The sequence below is a fragment of the Coregonus lavaretus genome (genome assembly GCF_964263955.1).
Source record: "Coregonus lavaretus genome assembly, chromosome: 26".
Classification (NCBI taxonomy): Eukaryota; Metazoa; Chordata; class Actinopteri; order Salmoniformes; family Salmonidae; genus Coregonus; species Coregonus lavaretus.
In genome coordinates, this window is record NC_140013.1 from 42,404,889 (window position 1) to 42,431,231 (window position 26,343).

A 26,343-nucleotide genomic window follows, 5' to 3' on the forward strand; every position below is an offset into this window, starting at 1 on the left:
AGGGGTGAGAGACTTGACTAGTGCAGGGGTGAGAGGCTTGACTAGTGCAGGGGTGAGAGACTTGACTAGGGGAGGGGTGAGACTTGACTAGTGCAGGGGTGAGAGACTTGACTAGGGGAGGGTTGAGACTTGACTAGGGGAGGGGTGAGAGACTTGACTAGTGCAGGGGTGAGAGACTTGACTAGTGCAGGGGTGAGAGACTTGACTAGGGGAGGGGTGAGACTTGACTAGTGCAGGGGTGAGAGACTTGACTAGTGCAGGGTTGAGAGACTTGACTAGGGGAGGGTTGAGAGACTTGACTAGTGCAGGGGTGAGAGACTTGACTAGGGGAGGGGTGAGACTTGACTAGGGAGGGGTGAGACTTGACTAGGGAGGGGTGAGACTTGACTAGGGGAGGGGTGAGACTTGACTAGGGGAGGGGTGAGAGACTTGACTAGGGGAGGGGTGAGACTTGACTAGGGGAGGGGTGAGAGACTTGACTAGGGGAGGGGTGAGACTTGACTAGGGGAGGGGTGAGACTTGACTAGGGGAGGGGTGAGACTTGACTAGTGCAGGGGTGAGAGACTTGACTAGTGCAGGGGTGAGAGACTTGACTAGTGCAGGGGTGAGAGACTTGACTAGGGGAGGGGTGAGAGACTTGACTAGGGGAGGGGTGAGAGGCTTGACTAGGGGAGGGGTGAGAGGCTTGACTAGTGCAGGGTTGAGAGACTTGACTAGTGCAGGGGTGAGAGACTTGACTAGGGGAGGGGTGAGAGACTTGACTAGGGGAGGGGTGAGAGGCTTGACTAGTGCAGGGGTGAGAGACTTGACTAGGGGAGGGGTGAGAGACTTGACTAGTGCAGGGGTGAGAGACTTGACTAGGGGAGGGGTGAGACTTGACTAGGGGAGGGGTGAGACTTGACTAGGGGAGGGGTGAGAGACTTGACTAGGGGAGGGGTGAGACTTGACTAGGGAGGGGTGAGACTTGACTAGGGGAGGGGTGAGACTTGACTAGGGGAGGGGTGAGAGACTTGACTAGGGGAGGGGTGAGACTTGACTAGGGGAGGGGTGAGAGACTTGACTAGGGGAGGGGTGAGACTTGACTAGGGGAGGGGTGAGACTTGACTAGTGCAGGGGTGAGAGACTTGACTAGTGCAGGGGTGAGAGACTTGACTAGGGGAGGGGTGAGAGACTTGACTAGGGGAGGGGTGAGAGGCTTGACTAGGGGAGGGGTGAGAGGCTTGACTAGTGCAGGGTTGAGAGACTTGACTAGTGCAGGGGTGAGAGACTTGACTAGGGGAGGGGTGAGAGACTTGACTAGGGGAGGGGTGAGAGACTTGACTAGTGCAGGGGTGAGAGACTTGACTAGTGCAGGGGTGAGAGACTTGACTAGGGGAGGGTTGAGAGACTTGACTAGTGCAGGGGTGAGAGACTTGACTAGGGGAGGGGTGAGAGACTTGACTAGTGCAGGGGTGAGAGACTTGACTAGTGCAGGGGTGAGACTTGACTAGTGCAGGGTTGAGAGACTTGACTAGTGCAGGGGTGAGAGACTTGACTAGGGGAGGGTTGAGAGACTTGACTAGGGGAGGGGTGAGAGACTTGACTAGTGCAGGGGTGAGAGACTTGACTAGGGGAGGGGTGAGACTTGACTAGTGCAGGGGTGAGAGACTTGACTAGTGCAGGGGTGAGAGGCTTGACTAGTGCAGGGGTGAGAGACTTGACTAGGGGAGGGGTGAGACTTGACTAGTGCAGGGGTGAGAGACTTGACTAGGGGAGGGTTGAGACTTGACTAGGGGAGGGGTGAGAGACTTGACTAGTGCAGGGGTGAGAGACTTGACTAGTGCAGGGGTGAGAGACTTGACTAGGGGAGGGGTGAGACTTGACTAGTGCAGGGGTGAGAGACTTGACTAGTGCAGGGTTGAGAGACTTGACTAGGGGAGGGTTGAGAGACTTGACTAGTGCAGGGGTGAGAGACTTGACTAGGGGAGGGGTGAGACTTGACTAGGGAGGGGTGAGACTTGACTAGGGAGGGGTGAGACTTGACTAGGGGAGGGGTGAGACTTGACTAGGGGAGGGGTGAGAAACTTGACTAGGGGAGGGGTGAGACTTGACTAGGGGAGGGGTGAGAGACTTGACTAGGGGAGGGGTGAGACTTGACTAGGGGAGGGGTGAGACTTGACTAGGGGAGGGGTGAGACTTGACTAGTGCAGGGGTGAGAGACTTGACTAGTGCAGGGGTGAGAGACTTGACTAGTGCAGGGGTGAGAGGCTTGACTAGGGGAGGGGTGAGAGGCTTGACTACTGCAGGGTTGAGAGACTTGACTAGTGCAGGGGTGAGAGACTTGACTAGGGGAGGGGTGAGAGACTTGACTAGGGGAGGGGTGAGAGGCTTGACTAGTGCAGGGGTGAGAGACTTGACTAGGGGAGGGGTGAGAGACTTGACTAGTGCAGGGGTGAGAGACTTGACTAGGGGAGGGGTGAGACTTGACTAGGGGAGGGGTGAGACTTGACTAGGGGAGGGGTGAGAGACTTGACTAGGGGAGGGGTGAGACTTGACTAGGGAGGGGTGAGACTTGACTAGGGGAGGGGTGAGACTTGACTAGGGGAGGGGTGAGAGACTTGACTAGGGGAGGGGTGAGACTTGACTAGGGGAGGGGTGAGACTTGACTAGGGGAGGGGTGAGACTTGACTAGTGCAGGGGTGAGAGACTTGACTAGTGCAGGGGTGAGAGACTTGACTAGGGGAGGGGTGAGAGGCTTGACTAGGGGAGGGGTGAGAGGCTTGACTACTGCAGGGTTGAGAGACTTGACTAGTGCAGGGGTGAGAGACTTGACTAGGGGAGGGGTGAGAGACTTGACTAGGGGAGGGGTGAGAGGCTTGACTAGTGCAGGGGTGAGAGACTTGACTAGGGGAGGGGTGAGAGACTTGACTAGTGCAGGGGTGAGAGACTTGACTAGGGGAGGGGTGAGACTTGACTAGGGGAGGGGTGAGACTTGACTAGGGGAGGGGTGAGAGACTTGACTAGGGGAGGGGTGAGACTTGACTAGGGAGGGGTGAGACTTGACTAGGGGAGGGGTGAGACTTGACTAGGGGAGGGGTGAGAGACTTGACTAGGGGAGGGGTGAGACTTGACTAGGGGAGGGGTGAGAGACTTGAATAGGGGAGGGGTGAGACTTGACTAGGGGAGGGGTGAGACTTGACTAGTGCAGGGGTGAGAGACTTGACTAGTGCAGGGGTGAGAGACTTGACTAGTGCAGGGGTGAGAGACTTGACTAGTGCAGGGGTGAGAGACTTGACTAGGGGAGGGGTGAGAGACTTGACTAGGGGAGGGGTGAGAGGCTTGACTAGGGGAGGGGTGAGAGGCTTGACTAGTGCAGGGTTGAGAGACTTGACTAGTGCAGGGGTGAGAGACTTGACTAGGGGAGGGGTGAGAGACTTGACTAGGGGAGGGGTGAGAGGCTTGACTAGTGCAGGGGTGAGAGACTTGACTAGGGGAGGGGTGAGAGACTTGACTAGTGCAGGGGTGAGAGACTTGACTAGTGCAGGGTTGAGAGACTTGACTAGGGGAGGGGTGAGACTTGACTAGTGCAGGGTTGAGAGACTTGACTAGGGGAGGGGTGAGACTTGACTAGGGGAGGGGTGAGACTTGACTAGGGGAGGGGTGAGACACGACTAGGGGAGGGGTGAGAGACTTGACTAGGGGAGGGGTGAGACTTGACTAGGGGAGGGGTGAGACTTGACTAGTGCAGGGGTGAGAGACTTGACTAGGGGAGGGGTGAGACACGACTAGGGGAGGGGTGAGAGACTTGACTAGTGCAGGGGTGAGAGACTTGACTAGGGGAGGGGTGAGACTTGACTAGTGCAGGGGTGAGAGACTTGACTAGTGCAGGGGTGAGAGACTTGACTAGGGGAGGGGTGAGACTTGACTAGGGGAGGGGTGAGACTTGACTAGTGCAGGGTTGAGAGACTTGACTAGGGGAGGGGTGAGAGACTTGACTAGGGGAGGGGTGAGACACGACTAGGGGAGGGGTGAGACTTGACTAGGGGAGGGGTGAGACTTGACTAGGGGAGGGGTGAGAGACTTGACTAGTGCAGGGGTGAGAGGCTTGACTAGTGCAGGGGTGAGAGGATTGACTAGGGGAGGGGTGAGACACGACTAGGGGAGGGTTGAGAGACTTGACTAGGGGAGGGTTGAGAGACTTGACTAGGGGAGGGGTGAGACTTGACTAGTGCAGGGGTGAGAGGCTTGACTAGTGCAGGGTTGAGAGACTTGACTAGGGGAGGGGTGAGAGGCTTGACTAGTGCAGGGGTGAGAGACTTGACTAGTGCAGGGTTGAGAGACTTGACTAGTGCAGGGTTGAGACACGACTAGGGGAGGGTTGAGAGACTTGACTAGGGGAGGGGTGAGAGGCTTGACTAGTGCAGGGGTGAGAGGCTTGACTAGTGCAGGGGTGAGAGACTTGACTAGTGCAGGGTTGAGAGACTTGACTAGTGCAGGGTTGAGAGACTTGACTAGGGGAGGGTTGAGAGACTTGACTAGTGCAGGGGTGAGAGACTTGACTAGGGGAGGGGTGAGACTTGACTAGGGAGGGGTGAGACTTGACTAGGGAGGGGTGAGACTTGACTAGGGGAGGGGTGAGACTTGACTAGGGGAGGGGTGAGAGACTTGACTAGGGGAGGGGTGAGACTTGACTAGGGGAGGGGTGAGAGACTTGACTAGGGGAGGGGTGAGACTTGACTAGGGGAGGGGTGAGACTTGACTAGGGGAGGGGTGAGACTTGACTAGTGCAGGGGTGAGAGACTTGACTAGGGGAGGGGTGAGAGACTTGACTAGGGGAGGGGTGAGAGGCTTGACTAGGGGAGGGGTGAGAGGCTTGACTAGTGCAGGGTTGAGAGACTTGACTAGTGCAGGGGTGAGAGACTTGACTAGGGGAGGGGTGAGAGACTTGACTAGGGGAGGGGTGAGAGGCTTGACTAGTGCAGGGGTGAGAGACTTGACTAGGGGAGGGGTGAGAGACTTGACTAGTGCAGGGGTGAGAGACTTGACTAGGGGAGGGGTGAGACTTGACTAGGGGAGGGGTGAGACTTGACTAGGGGAGGGGTGAGAGACTTGACTAGGGGAGGGGTGAGACTTGACTAGGGGAGGGGTGAGACTTGACTAGTGCAGGGGTGAGAGACTTGACTAGGGGAGGGGTGAGAGACTTGACTAGGGGAGGGGTGAGAGGCTTGACTAGGGGAGGGGTGAGAGGCTTGACTAGTGCAGGGTTGAGAGACTTGACTAGTGCAGGGGTGAGAGACTTGACTAGGGGAGGGGTGAGAGACTTGACTAGGGGAGGGGTGAGAGGCTTGACTAGTGCAGGGGTGAGAGACTTGACTAGGGGAGGGGTGAGAGACTTGACTAGTGCAGGGGTGAGAGACTTGACTAGGGGAGGGGTGAGACTTGACTAGGGGAGGGGTGAGACTTGACTAGGGGAGGGGTGAGAGACTTGACTAGGGGAGGGGTGAGACTTGACTAGGGAGGGGTGAGACTTGACTAGGGGAGGGGTGAGACTTGACTAGGGGAGGGGTGAGAGACTTGACTAGGGGAGGGGTGAGACTTGACTAGTGCAGGGGTGAGAGACTTGACTAGTGCAGGGGTGAGAGACTTGACTAGTGCAGGGGTGAGAGACTTGACTAGGGGAGGGTTGAGAGACTTGACTAGTGCAGGGGTGAGAGACTTGACTAGGGGAGGGTTGAGAGACTTGACTAGTGCAGGGGTGAGAGACTTGACTAGGGGAGGGGTGAGACTTGACTAGTGCAGGGGTGAGAGACTTGACTAGTGCAGGGGTGAGAGGCTTGACTAGTGCAGGGGTGAGAGACTTGACTAGGGGAGGGGTGAGACTTGACTAGTGCAGGGGTGAGAGACTTGACTAGGGGAGGGTTGAGACTTGACTAGGGGAGGGGTGAGAGACTTGACTAGTGCAGGGGTGAGAGACTTGACTAGTGCAGGGGTGAGAGACTTGACTAGGGGAGGGGTGAGACTTGACTAGTGCAGGGGTGAGAGACTTGACTAGTGCAGGGTTCAGAGACTTGACTAGGGGAGGGTTGAGAGACTTGACTAGTGCAGGGGTGAGAGACTTGACTAGGGGAGGGGTGAGACTTGACTAGGGAGGGGTGAGACTTGACTAGGGGAGGGGTGAGACTTGACTAGGGGAGGGGTGAGACTTGACTAGGGGAGGGGTGAGACTTGACTAGGGGAGGGGTGAGAGACTTGACTAGGGGAGGGGTGAGACTTGACTAGGGGAGGGGTGAGACTTGACTAGGGGAGGGGTGAGACTTGACTAGTGCAGGGGTGAGAGACTTGACTAGTGCAGGGGTGAGAGACTTGACTAGTGCAGGGGTGAGAGACTTGACTAGGGGAGGGGTGAGAGACTTGACTAGGGGAGGGGTGAGAGGCTTGACTAGGGGAGGGGTGAGAGGCTTGACTAGTGCAGGGTTGAGAGACTTGACTAGTGCAGGGGTGAGAGACTTGACTAGGGGAGGGGTGAGAGACTTGACTAGGGGAGGGGTGAGAGGCTTGACTAGTGCAGGGGTGAGAGACTTGACTAGGGGAGGGGTGAGAGACTTGACTAGTGCAGGGGTGAGAGACTTGACTAGGGGAGGGGTGAGACTTGACTAGGGGAGGGGTGAGACTTGACTAGGGGAGGGGTGAGAGACTTGACTAGGGGAGGGGTGAGACTTGACTAGGGAGGGGTGAGACTTGACTAGGGGAGGGGTGAGACTTGACTAGGGGAGGGGTGAGACTTGACTAGGGGAGGGGTGAGAGACTTGACTAGGGGAGGGGTGAGACTTGACTAGGGGAGGGGTGAGACTTGACTAGTGCAGGGGTGAGAGACTTGACTAGTGCAGGGGTGAGAGACTTGACTAGTGCAGGGGTGAGAGACTTGACTAGTGCAGGGGTGAGAGACTTGACTAGGGGAGGGGTGAGAGACTTGACTAGGGGAGGGGTGAGAGGCTTGACTAGGGGAGGGGTGAGAGGCTTGACTAGTGCAGGGTTGAGAGACTTGACTAGTGCAGGGGTGAGAGACTTGACTAGGGGAGGGGTGAGAGACTTGACTAGGGGAGGGGTGAGAGGCTTGACTAGTGCAGGGGTGAGAGACTTGACTAGGGGAGGGGTGAGAGACTTGACTAGTGCAGGGGTGAGATACTTGACTAGTGCAGGGTTGAGAGACTTGACTAGTGCAGGGGTGAGACTTGACTAGTGCAGGGGTGAGAGACTTGACTAGGGGAGGGGTGAGACTTGACTAGGGAGGGGTGAGACTTGACTAGGGGAGGGGTGAGACTTGACTAGGGGAGGGGTGAGACTTGACTAGTGCAGGGGTGAGAGACTTGACTAGTGCAGGGGTGAGAGACTTGACTAGTGCAGGGGTGAGAGACTTGACTAGTGCAGGGGTGAGAGACTTGACTAGTGCAGGGGTGAGAGACTTGATTAGTGCAGGGGTGAGAGACTTGACTAGGGGAGGGGTGAGAGACTTGACTAGTGCAGGGTTGAGAGACTTGACTAGGGGAGGGGTGAGAGGCTTGACTAGTGCAGGGGTGAGAGACTTGACTAGGGAGGGGTGAGACTTGACTAGGGGAGGGGTGAGACTTGACTAGGGGAGGGGTGAGACTTGACTAGTGCAGGGGTGAGACTTGACTAGTGCAGGGGTGAGACTTGACTAGTGCAGGGGTGAGAGACTTGACTAGGGAGGGGTGAGACTTGACTAGGGGAGGGGTGAGACTTGACTAGGGGAGGGGTGAGACTTGACTAGTGCAGGGGTGAGAGACTTGACTAGGGGAGGGGTGAGACTTGACTAGTGCAGGGGTGAGAGACTTGACTAGTGCAGGGGTGAGAGACTTGACTAGTGCAGGGTTGAGAGACTTGACTAGTGCAGGGGTGAGAGACTTGACTAGGGGAGGGTTGAGAGACTTGACTAGTGCAGGGGTGAGAGACTTGACTAGGGGAGGGTTGAGAGACTTGACTAGTGCAGGGGTGAGAGACTTGACTAGGGGAGGGGTGAGAGACTTGACTAGGGGAGGGGTGAGAGACTTGACTAGTGCAGGGGTGAGAGGCTTGACTAGTGCAGGGGTGAGAGACTTGACTAGGGGAGGGGTGAGACTTGACTAGTGCAGGGGTGAGAGACTTGACTAGGGGAGGGTTGAGACTTGACTAGGGGAGGGGTGAGAGACTTGACTAGTGCAGGGGTGAGAGACTTGACTAGTGCAGGGGTGAGAGACTTGACTAGGGGAGGGGTGAGACTTGACTAGTGCAGGGGTGAGAGACTTGACTAGTGCAGGGGTGAGAGATTTGACTAGGGGAGGGTTGAGAGACTTGACTAGTGCAGGGGTGAGAGACTTGACTAGGGGAGGGGTGAGAGACTTGACTAGTGCAGGGGTGAGAGACTTGACTAGTGCAGGGGTGAGAGACTTGACTAGTGCAGGGGTGAGAGACTTGACTAGTGCAGGGGTGAGAGACTTGGCTAGGGGAGGGGTGAGACACGACTAGGGGAGGGGTGAGAGGCTTGACTAGGGGAGGGGTGAGAGGCTTGACTAGGGGAGGGGTGAGACTTGACTAGTGCAGGGGTGAGAGACTTGACTAGGGGAGGGGTGAGAGACTTGACTAGGGGAGGGGTGAGACACGACTAGGGGAGGGTTGAGAGACTTGACTAGTGCAGGGGTGAGAGACTTGACTAGGGGAGGGTTGAGAGACTTGACTAGGGGAGGGGTGAGACTTGACTAGGGAGGGGTGAGACTTGACTAGGGGAGGGGTGAGACTTGACTAGGGGAGGGGTGAGACTTGACTAGTGCAGGGGTGAGAGACTTGACTAGTGCAGGGGTGAGAGACTTGACTAGGGGAGGGGTGAGACACGACTAGGGGAGGGTTGAGAGACTTGACTAGTGCAGGGGTGAGAGACTTGACTAGGGGAGGGTTGAGAGACTTGACTAGGGGAGGGGTGAGAGACTTGACTAGTGCAGGGGTGAGAGACTTGACTAGTGCAGGGGTGAGAGGCTTGACTAGGGGAGGGTTGAGAGACTTGACTAGTGCAGGGGTGAGAGACTTGACTAGGGGAGGGTTGAGAGACTTGACTAGGGGAGGGGTGAGAGACTTGACTAGTGCAGGGGTGAGAGACTTGACTAGGGGAGGGGTGAGAGACTTGACTAGTGCAGGGGTGAGAGGCTTGACTAGGGGAGGGGTGAGACACGACTAGGGGAGGGGTGAGAGACTTGACTAGTGCAGGGGTGAGAGACTTGACTAGTGCAGGGGTGAGAGGCTTGACTAGGGGAGGGGTGAGAGACTTGACTAGTGCAGGGGTGAGAGGCTTGACTAGGGGAGGGGTGAGACACGACTAGGGGAGGGGTGAGAGACTTGACTAGTGCAGGGGTGAGAGACTTGACTAGGGGAGGGGTGAGAGACTTGACTAGTGCAGGGGTGAGAGACTTGACTAGGGGAGGGTTGAGAGACTTGACTAGGGGAGGGGTGAGAGACTTGACTAGTGCAGGGGTGAGAGACTTGACTAGGGGAGGGGTGAGAGACTTGACTAGGGGAGGGGTGAGAGACTTGACTAGGGGAGGGGTGAGAGACTTGGCTAGGGGAGGGGTGAGGTCTGAGGAGGAGGAATGATGAAGTTCCTAATATGTATTCCCTACCTGTGACTGGCAGCTGTCTCTCTGGGTCTCTCCAGTGACTAGCGTGCTGTCTCTCTGGGTCTCTCCAGTGACTAAGCATGCTGTCTCTCTGGGTCTCTCCAGTGACTAAGCGTGCTGTCTCTCTGGGTCTCTCCAGTGACTAGCCTGCTGTCTCTCTGGGTCTCTTCAGTGACTAAGCGTGCTGTCTCTCTGGGTCTCTCCAGTGACTAAGCGTGCTGTCTCTCTGGGTCTCTCCAGTGACTAAGCGTGCTGTCTCTCTGGGTCTCTCCAGTGACTAGCGTGCTGTCTCTCTGGGTCTCTCCAGTGACTAGCCTGCTGTCTCTCTGGGTCTCTCCAGTGACTAGCGTGCTGTCTCTCTGGGTCTCTCCAGTGACTAGCGTGCTGTCTCTCTGGGTCTCTCCAGTGACTAGCGTGCTGTCTCTCTGGGTCTCTCCAGTGACTAGCGTGCTGTCTCTCTGGGTCTCTCCAGTGACTAAGCGTGCTGTCTCTCTGGGTCTCTCCAGTGACTAGCCTGCTGTCTCTCTGGGTCTCTCCAGTGACTAGCGTGCTGTCTCTCTGGGTCTCTCCAGTGACTAAGCGTGCTGTCTCTCTGGGTCTCTCCAGTGACTAGCCTGCTGTCTCTCTGGGTCTCTCCAGTGACTAAGCGTGCTGTCTCTCTGGGTCTCTCCAGTGACTAGCGTGCTGTCTCTCTGGGTCTCTCCAGTGACTAAGCGTGCTGTCTCTCTGGGTCTCTCCAGTGACTAGCGTGCTGTCTCTCTGGGTCTCTCCAGTGACTAGCCTGCTGTCTCTCTGGGTCTCTCCAGTGACTAGCGTGCTGTCTCTCTGGGTCTCTCCAGTGACTAGCCTGCTGTCTCTCTGGGTCTCTCCAGTGACTAGCCTGCTGTCTCTCTGGGTCTCTCCAGTGACTAGCGTGCTGTCTCTCTGGGTCTCTCCAGTGACTAAGCGTGCTGTCTCTCTGGGTCTCTCCAGTGACTAAGCGTGCTGTCTCTCTGGGTCTCTCCAGTGACTAAGCGTGCTGTCTCTCTGGGTCTCTCCAGTGACTAAACGTGCTGTCTCTCTGGGTCTCTCCAGTGACTAGCCTGCTGTCTCGAAGATGGTAAACTGTATTTCGCGTGCAGGCAGGTTTGGCTGCCACAGTGGTACGAAGAGCTAAATAACCTTTAAAACGGTGTTGTACCCGGATAAATGATGTATTTACAGAGGAAAAGCGAATGCGCATAACAAAACTTTATTTAAAGTATGTTTAGTAGGAATACTAAACATACAGCGCCACAGCTGGCATTGGCCACATATACTGAATAAACATGTCACTGTCTACAGTTGTTTGGATAAAAGTGTTGGCTAAATGAACATTACCATTGTATTACGGTGGTTCAGAGAGTGATATGGGCCCTTTGACCAGGGCCCATATAGGAGACAACATGGGTCTGTTTGGCGCCATCTACACAGGCAGCCCAAATTCGGATATTTTTCCCAACTATTGTCAAAAGAGCTGATCTGATTGGTCAAAATACCAATTGGTGGAAAAGATCTGATTGGCCTGCCTGTGTAAACACAGCCTTAGGTACCTGATCTTCAGGAGGGCTTTGTGTACGTGGATACACTTCCCATCCACCAGGAACTTGAGATCGGAGATGTCCGGGCTGTCAAACTCCCTCTTCAGTGACTGGGCCACTGTCAGATAATCATCTCCATCTGAATAACACATATCAGTCAGTCAACCCTCTAAACAGGCCAGAGCAAACGCTCAACGTATTGGAAATATTTCAAATAGTATCTGATTCCAGGTGTGTACCCATCATCACATCCTGTATACTGTCAGTCTTACCCACGGTGAGGAGGTGCGTCAGTCTTACCCACGGTGAGGTGGTGTGTCAGTCTTACCCACGGTGAGGAGGTGCGTCAGTCTTACCCACGGTGAGGTGGTGTGTCAGTCTTACCCACGGTGAGGTGGTGTGTCAGTCTTACCCACGGTGAGGTGGTGTGTCAGTCTTACCCACGGTGAGGTGGTGTGTCAGTCTTACCCACGGTGAGGAGGTGCGTCAGTCTTACCCACGGTGAGGTGGTGTGTCAGTCTTACCCACGGTGAGGAGGTGCGTCAGTCTTACCCACGGTGAGGTGGTGTGTCAGTCTTACCCACGGTGAGGTGGTGCGTCAGTCTTACCCACGGTGAGGTGGTGTGTCAGTCTTACCCACGGTGAGGTGGTGCGTCAGTCTTACCCACGGTGAGGAGGTGTCAGTCTTACCCACGGTGAGGTGGTGTGTCAGTCTTACCCACGGTGAGGTGGTGTGTCAGTCTTACCCACGGTGAGGTGGTGTGTCAGTCTTACCCACGGTGAGGTGGTGTGTCAGTCTTACCCACGGTGAGGTGGTGTGTCAGTCTTACCCACGGTGAGGTTGTGTGTCAGTCTTACCCACGGTGAGGTGGTGTGTCAGTCTTACCCACGGTGAGGTTGTGTGTCAGTCTTACCCACGGTGAGGTGGTGCGTCAGTCTTACCCACGGTGAGGTGGTGTGTCAGTCTTACCCACGGTGAGGAGGTGCGTCAGTCTTACCCACGGTGAGGTGGTGTGTCAGTCTTACCCACGGTGAGGAGGTGCGTCAGTCTTACCCACGGTGAGGTGGTGTGTCAGTCTTACCCACGGTGAGGTGGTGTGTCAGTCTTACCCACGGTGAGGTGGTGTGTCAGTCTTACCCACGGTGAGGTGGTGTGTCAGTCTTACCCACGGTGAGGAGGTGTGTCAGTCTTACCCACGGTGAGGAGGTGCGTCAGTCTTACCCACGGTGAGGTGGTGTGTCAATCTTACCCACGGTGAGGTGGTGTGTCAGTCTTACCCACGGTGAGGTGGTGTGTCAGTCTTACCCACGGTGAGGAGGTGTCAGTCTTACCCACGGTGAGGTGGTGTGTCAGTCTTACCCACAGTGAGGTGGTGTGTCAGTCTTACCCACGGTGAGGAGGTGCGTCAGTCTTACCCACGGTGAGGAGGTGCGTCAGTCTTACCCACGGTGAGGAGGTGCGTCAGTCTTACCCACGGTGAGGAGGTGTGTCAGTCTTACCCACGGTGAGGTGGTGTGTCAGTCTTACCCACGGTGAGGTGGTGTGTCAGTCTTACCCACGGTGAGGTGGTGTGTCAGTCTTACCCACGGTGAGGTGGTGCGTCAGTCTTACCCACGGTGAGGTGGTGCGTCAGTCTTACCCACGGTGAGGAGGTGCGTCAGTCTTACCCACGGTGAGGAGGTGTGTCAGTCTTACCCACGGTGAGGTGGTGTGTCAGTCTTACCCACGGTGAGGTGGTGTGTCAGTCTTACCCACGGTGAGGTGGTGTGTCAGTCTTACCCACGGTGAGGTGGTGCGTCAGTCTTACCCACGGTGAGGAGGTGCGTCAGTCTTACCCACGGTGAGGAGGTGCGTCAGTCTTACCCACGGTGAGGAGGTGCGTCAGTCTTACCCACGGTGAGGAGGTGCGTCAGTCTTACCCACGGTGAGGAGGTGCGTCAGTCTTACCCACGGTGAGGAGGTGCGTCAGTCTTACCCACGGTGAGGAGGTGCGTCAGTCTTACCCACGGTGAGGAGGTGCCACGTGACAGCGGGCGTGGCGAAGCATGCAAAGACATCATCAGTGCTGGCGAAGTGTGTGAGATGAGGGCAGGCCACAGCTTGACCCCGACACTGACCCCACATTAGCACCTGACCGCTCTGAGTCTTAGCTGCAGACGTATGGCTGGTGTGGCACGCTGCCACCTCCACCATCCTATAGACAGACAGACAGACAGACAGACAGACAGACAGACAGACAGAGTCTTTCAGACACTTCTCCAAGCTGCTCAACCAGACTGTGGTAAAGACAGACTGGAACACAACAACGAGTCTTCAGCGCAAGAGGCTGGCTGAGCATTATGGAACAAGAGCAGCATTAGAATTCAATAGATCCAATGAGGCTGGCTGAGCATTATGGAACAAGAGCAGCATTAGAATTCAATAGATCCAATGAGGCTGGCTGAGCATTATGGAACAAGAGCAGCATTAGAATTCAATAGATCCAATGAGGCTGGCTGAGCATTATGGAACAAGAGCAGCATTAGAATTCAATAGATCCAATGAGGCTGGCTGAGCATTATGGAACAAGAGCAGCATTAGAATTCAATAGATCCAATGAGGCTGGCTGAGCATTATGGAACAAGAGCAGCATTAGAATTCAATAGATCCAATGAGGCTGGCTGAGCATTATGGAACAAGAGCAGCATTAGAATTCAATAGATCCAATGATGCTGGCTGAGCATTATGGAACAAAGCTAGCAGACAGGCAAACAGGCTCAGAAAAATTAGATAGCGAAAATAAATATACAAAGAACTAGTTGTTTTATTCCAATGAGCACCTCAACCCAACCTTCACCTAAACCCTTCTAGGGGTTTTTCACCCCAATCTAAACCCTTCCAGGGGTTTTCCACCCCAATTTTCACCTAAACCCTTCCAGGGATGTTTCACCCCAACCCCAACCTTCACCTAAACCCTTCCAGGGGTTTTTCACCCCAACCCCAATCTTCACCTAAACCCTTCCAGGGGTTTTTCACCCCAACCCCAATCTTCACCTAAACCCTTCCAGGGTTTTTTCACCCCAACCCCAACCTTCACCTAAACCCTTCCAGGGTTTTTTCACCCCAACCCCAACCTTCACCTAAACCCTTCCAGGGTTTTTTCACCCCAACCTTCACCTAAACCCTTCCAGGGTTTTTTCACCCCAACCCCAACCTTCACCTAAACCCTTCCAGGGTTTTTTCACCCCAACCCCAACCTTCACCTAAACCCTTCCAGGGTTTTTTCACCCCAACCCCAACCTTCACCTAAACCCTTCCAGGGTTTTTTCACCCCAACCCCAATCTTCACCTAAACCCTTCCAGGGTTTTTTCACCCCAACCCCAATCTTCACCTAAACCCTTCCAGGGTTTTTTCACCCCAACCCCAATCTTCACCTAAACTCTTCCAGGTTATTTTTTTCCCCACCCCAACCCAATCTTCACCTAAACCCTTCCAGGGGGTTTCACCCCAATCTTCACCTAAACCCTTCCAGGGGGTTTTCACCCCAAACCTTTACCTTCGAGGGTTTTTCCACTGGAAAGATCTTTGCCAAGATACTGAATATTTTTGAAAGAGTAGCTGTAAAATAATTTGCATAAAAGGAAGGGACCAAGAAATCTGGTCACAGTGCAGACTCAGTGGACATTTCAGTACCATGTGTAGACGCCTATCTGGAAATGTGGTCACAATCAGAATGTAGACAAGATCAGGACCAAGGACCCATGTTGGCGCCAGGTATAAACGGGGCTATTGCAAATGAATGGTATGTATCAGTACGGGGAAGATGAGACCAAGAGAACAGTCATGACAGTTCTGATTTACAACTAGCTACACCTGCATGCACATTAGTTTGTTCATTTAATTTGACAAGGACAATGTGAGATTTCAATCCAAATAACCATCAGGCTAGCAGCACCAGGGCAAGACGCCAGCGATCAATAATAATCAAAAAATGTATACGATTGATTGCAATAATAATACTAATAATACTAATAGTAATGGAAACACCCTGCAGACGAGCCACAGTCTCCTAGCCCCGCCCCTGGGCACCAAGCCAGGTGGTCCAGTCTTTAGTCTACACAGCTGCCTGTGAGGTAGTTAGCCCATAGATGACCCAACATCCATGGGGTCCTGTGAGGTAGTTAGCCCATAGATGACCCAACATCCATGGGGTCCTGTGAGGTAGTTAGCCCATAGATGACCCAACATCCATGGGGTCCTGTGAGGTAGTTAGCCCATAGATGACCCAACATCCATGGGGTCCTGTGAGGTAGTTAGCCCATAGATGACCCAACATCCATGGGGTCCTGTGAGGTAGTTAGCCCATAGATGACCCAACATCCATGGGGTCCTGTGAGGTAGTTAGCCCATAGATGACCCAACATCCATGGGGTCCTGTGAGGTAGTTAGCCCATAGATGACCCAACATCCATGGGGTCCTGTGAGGTAGTTAGCCCATAGATGACCCAACATCCATGGGGTCCTGTGAGTGACCCACTGGATGGCCCAAAGAGATGTGACCTCTGGTTACCGCCTGGTATTCATTTAACCCTTATTTCACCAGGTTGGTAGTCGGGGGCTATTCATTCATTTAACCCTTATTTCACCAGGTTGGTAGTCGGGGGCTATTCATTCATTTAACCCTTATTTCACCAGGTTGGTAGTCGGGGGCTATTCATTCATTTAACCCTTATTTCACCAGGTTGGTAGTCAGGGGCTATTCATTAATTTAACCCTTATTTCACCAGGTTGGTAGTCGGGGGCTATTCATTCATTTAACCCTTATTTCACCAGGTTGGTAGTCGGCATCGGGGTTAACACCTCTATACTTGTGATAGGTGCCATGAGATGGTTACTGATCACAGAGCACAGGGTCAGGACCTGGGTTTAACAGATCTCTTTGCAGCGTGCACAAGAACAACTTCACTAAAGTGTTATGGGTGTCAATGCGTCGGCTAATGTCTATGGCAGCGCTAGTGGAGAAAGGGAAGTTCCATTAACAAACCAGGATAATACTGTATAGCGGCGCGTGACATCAGAAAAATATGAAGGTATGGAAATCTAGATACCGCCCAAGCCTACCTGGAGGCCGTCCTACCCTGGGGCCCTGGAGGCCGTCCTACCCTGGGGCCCTGGAGGCCGTCCTACCCTGGGGCCCTGGAGGCCGTCCTACCCTGGGGCCCTGGAGGACGTCCTACCCTGGGGCCCTGGAGGCCGTCCTACCCTGGGGCCCTGGAGGCCGTCCTGACTGGGACAGAGGAACTCACCTCTCCTTGTCTGTGTTGATGAGTGTGGGGACAGCCTGGTTACTCTTGTTGCCTGTCCCCAGCTGCCCGTAAGAGTTGGCCCCCCAGGCGTAGATAAAGCCCTCGTCTGTCAGCGCCAGCGTATGGGCGTAGCCACAAGCAACCTGCACGGCACAGACAAGAACCAGGACATTCATATTCAGACCTTCTTCCTATGTCATTACCCTGCATCTTCCTACCTGCACAGCACAACCAACAACAGGATGTTACCCTCGTCTTTCTTGTGATATACAAATGGTCAAATTCCATTGAGGGTAATACAGGTTTTCATTCAGGGCTCTGACACACTGGCCATGAGTCCCCACACAGAGCTAACAGAGAGAGAATGGGTTGACTCTTCACCTGTATGATGTTGACTCCTCACCTGTATAATGTTGACTCCTCACCTGTTTGATGTTGACTCCTCACCTGTATAATGTTGACTCCTCACCTGTATAAATGTTGACTCCTCACCTGTATAAATGTTGACTCCTCACCTGTATAAATGTTGACTCCTCACCTGTATAATGTTGACTCCTCACCTGTATAATGTTGACTCCTCACCTGTATAATGTTGACTCCTCACCTGTATAATGTTGACTCCTCACCTGTATAATGTTGACTCCTCACCTGTATAATGTTGACTCCTCACCTGTATAATGTTGACTCCTCACCTGTATAATGTTGACTCCTCACCTGTATAATGTTGACTCCTCACCTGTATAATGTTGACTCCTCACCTGTATAATGTTGACTCCCTGTAAAGCTGCGATCCTACAGGGGGTCTGCTGGTTTCCATTGTTGCCCAGACCAAGCTGTCCGTTGCAGTTATAGCCCCAACCATAGGTCTGCAAACAGATAGCAACAGGGGACAGGGTTATAGCCCCACTGAGTCAAACAGACAGCAACAGGACAGGGTTATAGGCCCACTGAGTCAAACAGATAGCAACAGGACAGGGTTATAGTCCCCAAAAAGATAGCAACAGGGGACAGGGTCGCCCAAACATGACAACATTAAAAGTGAGACTGTTTACATCCTAACTCACTGACTTCATTGGATGCATCTGCAGTCTTCCTCTCTCAAAAGCACAAATGATCTATTTTAGACAGCCATTATATTTCCTGCAGCCCAATCAATACTTGAATATGAAAACAGACTCATCTGCTAGGACTTAATGAACTACCGATAAATGCATTGATTTCTTACATTGCGTAACATTTCCATCCACTCTCTTTGTGACATTCAGACAAACTAGGCCTTGACTTAACTCTAACATGACCGCATAATACATTTACATTTTTAGTCATTTCGCAGACGCTCTTATCCAGAGCGACTTACAGGAGCTATTAGGGTTAAGTGCCTTGCTCAAGGGCACAGACAGATTTTTCACCTAGTCGGCTCGAGGATTTGAACCAGAGACCTTTCGGTTACTGGCACAACGCTCTTAACCACTAAGCTACCTGCCGCCCCAATACTTGTTGTATTAAGTAGCTACTTAAAAGTATCCTTACTTCTCCATTGTCCAGCACAGCCATGGAACAGAGCTGACCACAGGCGATATTAACCACCACTTTGTTCTGTAGACAGCTGCTGACCCTGCGGGGCGTGGGCTGGTTGGCCGTCGACCCCGACCCCACCTGGCCAGAGTTGTTGTAGCCCCATGCAAACACCTGGGGGGGGGGAGAGATGTCAGAGGGCAAAGGGAAAGGTTAAAAGGTCACAGAACCTAAGAAATTCACAACAAAACCAGAACATTTAAGAACAGATGCACACAGATACAAACTCTTATGTCCACATCTACCTCGATCACCTCGTCCCCCTGCACATCGACTCGGTACGCCCTGTTACGTTCCACAGCAACATTTTCGCTCAAACAGAAGAAGGATCTAACAAAAGCCGTGTTCACATTGGGCAGTTTGAATTGCCTCAAATCCTATTTATACTGAACAAAAATATAAATGCAACATGCAACAATTTCACCAATTTGACTGAGTTACAGTTCATAAGGAAAATCAGTCAATTGAAATATATTAATTAGGCCCTAATCTATGGAAGACCAGTCATGCGACAGTAGCGCAGCCATGGGTGGGCCTGGGAGGGCATACAGTTGAAGTCGGAAGTTTACATACATCTTAGCCAAATATATTTTAACTCAGTTTATCACAATTCCTGACATTTAATCCTAGCAGAAATTCCCTGTCTTAGGTCAGTTAGGATCACCACTTTATTTTAAGAATGTTGAAATGTCAGAATAATAGTAGAGAGAATTATTTAAGTCTGATGAAATCTCTCTAGAGAACCTTGAGACTGAGTGGTAGACACTAGAGGGGCAATGGGCAACACCCAATTGCTGTAGCACTTGCTGGAATACCTTTGGACCAAGGTTCGAATTTCATGTCAATTGCACTACTTGCGGAAGTCCAAATGTTGAAAATAATTTCACCAGGGCCTTAACAATACTGGGAGCCGTGATTTTCCTCCGTGGAATGGCCTCAGGGAAATGAATGGCAGCCAAAAAGTATGGTTAAGAGAAACGGGTTACCGCTCTTGGCTTTGGGCAAAGGACCAACACAATCCACCAGAACCCTGCTGAAAGGTTTGTCAAAAGCAGGAAATAGGCTGCAAAGGGTGCAACCGGTACTGCTTGGTTCGGTTTACCCGTCAGCTGGCAAACGCGACAGGATTTACAGTAAGACACAACATCCTGTTTCAGACCAGGCCAGACGAAATTACGGTCATACGTCTTGTTGATGGCCTGCCAAAATACCATCGTGAGCCAAACTCAGTATCTCTTGTCGAAGCTTAACTGGAAACGACAATTTGAGATACACTGGGCCAATCGTGTTGCCCGGGAAGTGGCGCGAGAATGGAATTTTCTCATTAGAACACCATCTCTGTCAAAGTAACCCCCCCCCCCCCCCCCCGAACTTCAAACTCCTTCTCTGGACATATCTCAGCAAAAAGAGGGGAGAGGGAAACATCTTTACTCTGTTCAGCAATCAGCTGATTCCTAGACATCGAAGTGTCAACTGTAGGAAACCTCTTCAGCTTCAGGGGTTTTCCAAGGAGAGGTCAACTCAGGAGGTTTCCCCGAAATCAGGATCACCCATAAACGTCTCAGACAGATCGCCCATTGTGGGAGCTCTGACATCCTCCTCAACACTAGACTTGCTATGGTGGGAATCTCTGACATCCTCCTCAACACTAGACTTGCTATGGTGGGAATCTCTGACATCCTCCTCAACACTAGACTTGCTATGGTGGGAATCTCTGACATCCTCCTCAACACTAGACTTGCTATGGTGGGAATCTCTGACATCCTCCTCAACACTAGACTTGCTCCTGGAGACTTTCTTAGACATAGCAGGTGTAACAGCACACGCTGGGAACACTCTAGGGTACTTTACTGATAACCCATCAGGTTCCCCTACTCTGGGTTCCTTTTACACTGGGAACACTCTAGGGTACTTTACTGATAACACATCAGGTTCCCCTACTCTGGGTTCCTCACACGCTGGGAACACTCTAGGGTACTTTACTGATAACCCATCAGGTTCCTCTACTCCGGGTTCCATACAAACTACAGGATTCGGCACGACCTTCCCTCCAGCCAAATCGTTTCCCAAAATGAATGAGACCCCCTTCACCGGTAGGCTAAGCCTCACTCCAACGACAACAGAAACTTCCATTAAACCAATTTTCCACGCCTTGTACTAACACACTGTAACCAGTTGCTGAAGTGTCAGACAAAGGCAAAACACCCTCCAACATGAAGGACAGGGCTGCCCCCCCCCCCCCAGTGTCTCCCAGTATCTTCACCGGCTGCTTAACAGCATCACCACTCTGCAGAGACACGAGCCCGTCTGAAACAAAGGGTTCATACAAATCTGATCCAAAATCTTATTCAGGAGATACACCAGTCCCAACCAGACTTGATGAGCTGGAGTGCTCCCACAAGAAGAAACAGCCTTTTTTTCACTCTAATTTTTCTGTTTCAACTTAGGACACTGAGAGACAAAATGTGGCAGTAATGACAAACTGGCGGATATGAAAAACTATTTTCCTGCCGATCTCTCTCTTTGGGAACTGTAGAAAAGGACCCAAAACCTCACACTAGGAGGTGACTTCTCTGGATTGCTTTTTGCGTAGGGATAACTACTGGGTGCTTTGTTTGTGAAGGTAGTTTTGTGTCAACACAAACTCATTTGCAAGAACTGCAGCTTTCTCAAGAGTGAGATCCTGGTGCTCATAAATGTAGGTAGCAAACCCTTTTGTGAAGGCAAATCTTAAAATTGCTCGAGAAGTGTAGGAGTGTCTTAAAATCCTCAAGGTCATTGACCTCTTGAGAAACACACCACTGATCAAAAATACATGCTTTTTTCCTTGCATAACTCAACATGGCTTTGTGATTCTGTCTTTCGTAATTTACGGAACTGCTGTCTTTATGCCTCTGGGACCAACTTGTAAGCCCGAAAGATAGCAGCTTTTATCAGTGTCAGTATCTGAGCTCTGGTGAAGAGAGAAAGCGGCGTACTCTCTGAGCTCTGGTGAAGAGATAAAGCGGCGTACTCTCTGAGCTCTGGTGAAGAGAGAAAGCGGCGTACTCTCTGAGCTCTGGTGAAGAGAGAAAGCGGCGTACTCTCTGAGCTCTGGTGAAGAGAGAAAGCGACGTACTCTCTGAGCTCTGGTGAAGAGATAAAGCGGCGTACTCTCTGAGCTCTGGTGAAGAGATAAAGCGGCGTACTCTCTGAGCTCTGGTGAAGAGAGAAAGCGGCGTACTCTCTGAGCTCTGGTGAAGAGAGAAAGCGGCGTACTCTCTGAGCTCTGGTGAAGAGATAAAGCGGCGTACTCTCTGAGCTCTGGTGAAGAGATAAAGCGGCGTACTCTCTGAGCTCTGGTGAAGAGATAAAGCGGCGTACTCTCTGAGCTCTGGTGAAGAGATAAAGCGGCGTACTCTCTGAGCTCTGGTGAAGAGATAAAGCGGCGTACTCTCTGAGCTCTGGTGAAGAGAGAAAGCGGCGTACTCTCTGAGCTCTGGTGAAGAGATAAAGCGGCGTACTCTCTGAGCTCTGGTGAAGAGATAAAGCGGCGTACTCTCTGAGCTTTTCCCACCAGAACACTCTGGAGGGGCAGTGACCAAATCTCTGGCGGCCATTTTAGGGATGTGGCAACCCAGTTAAATATACACCCACCTCTTTTTCGTTGAAAGGCGGTACAAGCCGGCTGTTCTGACCAAGATCAAACTCTGTTTATGGTGCAGGGTAGCCTGACTGGATTCGGAGTGCTTACAGATCTATCTCTCTTAATTGAATGGCATGTTCACCTTCTTGTTGTTTGGCTGCGTGTTCATCTTGTCTTTCCCTGTGCTCCAACTCTAATTGATGTTGCTCCAACTTTGCCTTTAGTTCTAACTCCCTCAGTTGCACGTCTACGGGACTCACCCCACTACCAGTCGCACCCCTTTTTTATCAGCCTCTCTCTCCGAGAGGATTTCCTCCTCCACCAAAACAGTACTGATCAACTCTGACTACTGCTTTCGGATCGCCAGATGCCTCTTTGATGTCATAATGCTTTGCAATGAGCAGATTCGCCTTCGTACATTTATCTAGTATCTCCCATGTAAGGTTTTCCACAAATGCTTCCAACTTAAAGTCCATGGCTTTGTTTTATTTTTATTAACCTGTGTGTTTATGCAACTTTAAAAATGATTCCACCAATATTATAACCCCTCAGGGTGGATGTCAGTGACAGAAACTCTACCACAAAAGTGTATTTTGAACATTCAAATAGCTTGGCACAGCAGAGCACCAGAGTAGGAGATTAGAGCGACTACCACACTCATGGGAAACAGGATCCCGGACAAGCCCCCATTTTATTACGTTCCCCGGCAAGAAAACCAAAAAATGTCACTCAAACAGAAGGGGGAACTAACAAAGAGTCACTGACCAACAACCAAAACAAAACAGGTGGGGTTTTAGGAGGGGTTCTGAGAGACACTCATGAGGGGGGGGTCCACTGGAAGTTGACTAGCAACAACACCTGGGACCTAAAAGACGACCACCATGAGACCCACTAAATCTGCCCAAGAAGAGGCAAAGACAAGAAAAACCCACAAACTGAAAGACAGGACGCAAACCACAAAGTGGAGCAAAATGAAAACAGGGAAGATCAGATTAAAACATGTTTTTCTAGAAGTCAAATAGGGAGAGACAACTAAAGGTGTTAACGCTCCACATCTATCAAGACAACTGGAGCACTGGGCCAGCCACTCTTAAATATCACCTGGGCCAGCCGCTCTTAAATATCACCTGGGCCAGCCGCTCTTAAATATCACCTGGGCCAGCCGCTCTTAAATATATCACCTGGGCCAGCCGCTCTTAAATATATCACCTGGGCCAGCCGCTCTTAAATATATCACCTGGGCCAGCCGCTCTTAAATATATCACCTGGGCCAGCCGCTCTTAAATATATCACCTGGGCCAGCCGCTCTTAAATATATCACCTGGGCCAGCCGCTCTTAAATATATCACCTGGGCCAGCCGCTCTTAAATATATCACCTGGGCCAGCCGCTCTTAAATATATCACCTGGGCCAGCCGCTCTTAAATATATCACCTGGGCCAGCCGCTCTTAAATATATCACCTGGGCCAGCCGCTCTTAAATATATCACCTGGGCCAGCCGCTCTTAAATATATCACCTGGGCCAGCCGCTCTTAAATATATCACCTGGGCCAGCCGCTCTTAAATATATCACCTGGGCCAGCCGCTCTTAAATATATCACCTGGGCCAGCCGCTCTTAAATATATCACCTGGGCCAGCCGCTCTTAAATATATCACCTGGGCCAGCCGCTCTTAAATATATCACCTGGGCCAGCCGCTCTTAAATATATCACCTGGGCCAGCCGCTCTTAAATATATCACCTGGGCCAGCCGCTCTTAAATATATCACCTGGGCCAGCCGCTCTTAAATATATCACCTGGGCCAGCCGCTCTTAAATATATCACCTGGGCCAGCCGCTCTTAAATATATCACCTGGGCCAGCCGCTCTTAAATATATCACCTGGGCCAGCCGCTCTTAAATATATCACCTGGGCCAGCCGCTCTTAAATATATCACCTGGGCCAGCCGCTCTTAAATATATCACCTGGGCCAGCCGCTCTTAAATATATCACCTGGGCCAGCCGCTCTTAAATATATCACCTGGGCCAGCCGCTCTTAAATATATCACCTGGGCCAGCCGCTCTTAAATATATCACCTGGGCCAGCCGCTCTTAAATATATCACCTGGGCCAGCCGCTCTTAAATATATCACCTGGGCCAGCCGCTCTTAAATATATCACCTGGGCCAGCCGCTCTTAAATATATCACCTGGGCCAGCCGCTCTTAAATATATCACCTGGGCCAGCCGCTCTTAAATATCACCTGGGCCAGCCACTCTTAAATATCACCTGGGCCAGCCACTCTTAAATATCACCTGGGCCAGCCACTCTTAAATATCACCTGGGCCAGCCACTCTTAAATATCACCTGGGCCAGCCACGCTTAAATATCACCTGGGCCAGCCACTCTTAAATATCACCTGGGCCAGCCACTCTTAAATATCACCTGGGCCAGCCACTCTTAAATATCACCTGGGCCAGCATTTACATTTACATTTTAGTCATTTTATCAGACACTCTAATCCAGAGCGATTTATAGTTAGTGAGTGCATACGTTTTTCATACTGGTGAAACACCTTCCCACTAACGAGATGACACCAATCTGTGCGCCCCACGTGCAAACTCTAACTATTAATGGAAAAACCAAAGCCTGTAACACTGTATATAGCCATGTTATTTTCTACTTCCTGTATATAGCCATGATATTTTCTACTCCCTGTATATAGCCATGTTATTTTCTACTCCCTGTATATAGCCATGTTATTTTCTACTCCCTGTATATAGCCATGTTATTTTCTACTTCCTGTATATAGCCATGTTATTTTCTACTTCCTGTATATAGCCATGTTATTTTCTACTCCCTGTATATAGCCATGTTATTTTCTACTTCCTGTATGTAGCCATGTTATTTTCTACTTCCTGTATGTAGCCATGTTATTTTCTACTTCCTGTTTGTAGCCATGTTATTTTCTACTTCCTGTATGTAGCCATGTTATTTTCTACTTCCTGTATGTAGCCATGTTATTTTCTACTTCCTGTATATAGCCATGTTATTTTCTACTCCCTGTATATAGCCATGTTATTTTCTACTTCCTGTATATAGCCATGTTATGTTCTACTTCCTGTATATAGCCATGTTATTTTCTACTTCCTGTACCCTGGTAATAGCCCATAACTATGGGCCCTGGTCAAAAGTGATGCACTATAAGAAATAGGGTGCAATTTGGGATGCATCCTACCTCTCCGTCGGTAGTGAGGGCAATGGTGTGGTGAGAGCCACAGGCCACCTCAGTCACCCTCTTGTTGAGCAGGTTAGTGGAGACCTGAGCTGGGGTCAGGCCATGGTTGGTGGTCCCATTGCCCAGCTGGCTGTAACCATTGTGGCCCCAGGCAAACACCTCTCCATCTACACAGCGCATATAATAGATTGATTTGATTTAGTTGACAAATATCCACATTTATAGGTCAGAATTAAACCACTTGTTGTAAGATATAACCTCAATCCAATGTCTACCTTATACTCAGGGAAAATACAGAATCTATTTCTTGACAAAAACCATACAAAAATTATATGGGGAATCCCACTTTAACAAGCAACACATGTACCAAACATGATTTAGACCGTCTCATCTCACCGGCAGTAGCGATGACTACATGTGGTCCTGTTCCGTAGCTCAGAGAGACTATCTTCTTCCCACATAGCACGTCGATCCTGCGGGGCTCTATGGTGCTCTGGAGGTCCCCCAGACCCAGACAGCCACTACAGTTTGTGCCCAGGGCGAACACCTGTACAATGGAGGAGCAAGACAGCTTGGTTGAGTCCCAAATGACACCCTATTCCCTGTAGAGTGCAGTACTTTTTGACCAGAGCTCATATGGCTCTGCTTGATTTCTATGAGCTAAAAAGGATCGTAAAACTATATTAGGCATGTTTTTTTTGTCCCCATAACTCATTCTTATCACATTATTTCCATGATAAACATCTAGGGCCCGTTTCCCGGACCCAGGCTAATCCTATGCTTGAACTAAAAAGCATGCATGGAGAAATTTTTGTTGAAAGACCTTAGAATAAGTTTAGTCTGGGTGCTACTATGACAACAAATTGTCATAGTTTTGTGTTTTATAAGACACAACATGATAAAAAGAAAGAAACATCGTCTGGCTGTAAACTGGGTCCCTCTGAGAAAAACAAATGGATCAGTGTGTGAAGACGCAGTCAGACATGAACTGGAGGCTTTCGCATGGATCAAAACAGGGCTTGTACTGGCTTTACATGGCTAAATATAGCCCCACTATCTGCTTTACAGGGCTAAATATAGCCCCACTATCTGCTTAACCCTGTCTCTAGAACTATCACTGTCCCAAATTACACCCTATTGCCTATACAGTGCCTTGCAAAAAGTATTCATCCGAAATACTTTTGCAAGGATTTCTTCACATTTTATTGTGTTACAAAGTGGAATTAAACTGGATTTGTCATTTCTTGTCAACAATCTACACATAATACTCTAATGTGAAAGTGGAAGATTTTTTTATTTATTTGTATTTATTAAAATGCATAACTTACAGTCGTTGCATAAGTATTCAGCCCCCTTGTTTAGCCTAAATTAGTTCAGGAGTAAAATGTAGCTCAACAAATCACATAATAAGTCACATGGACTCACTCTGTGTGAAATA

General features: G+C 51.1%; 1 protein-coding gene across 3 annotated transcripts in view; it reads right to left on the reverse strand.

Moving 5' to 3' along the window:
• The window catches only part of rcbtb2 (regulator of chromosome condensation (RCC1) and BTB (POZ) domain containing protein 2), a 42,307-nt gene that overhangs the window by 9,866 nt on the left and 6,098 nt on the right, over nucleotides 1–26,343 (reverse strand). For all 3 annotated transcript variants that reach the window (XM_084143100.1, XM_084143101.1, XM_084143102.1), the window contains exons 3-9: nucleotides 25,302–25,452; nucleotides 24,906–25,072; nucleotides 18,018–18,176; nucleotides 17,246–17,353; nucleotides 16,488–16,630; nucleotides 13,205–13,395; nucleotides 11,213–11,339 (exon numbers count right to left, since the gene is read on the reverse strand). In XM_084143100.1, the coding sequence (XP_083999226.1) occupies nucleotides 11,213–11,339; nucleotides 13,205–13,395; nucleotides 16,488–16,630; nucleotides 17,246–17,353; nucleotides 18,018–18,176; nucleotides 24,906–25,072; nucleotides 25,302–25,452 (1,046 nt within the window). The remainder of the gene's footprint in view (nucleotides 1–11,212; nucleotides 11,340–13,204; nucleotides 13,396–16,487; nucleotides 16,631–17,245; nucleotides 17,354–18,017; nucleotides 18,177–24,905; nucleotides 25,073–25,301; nucleotides 25,453–26,343) is intronic.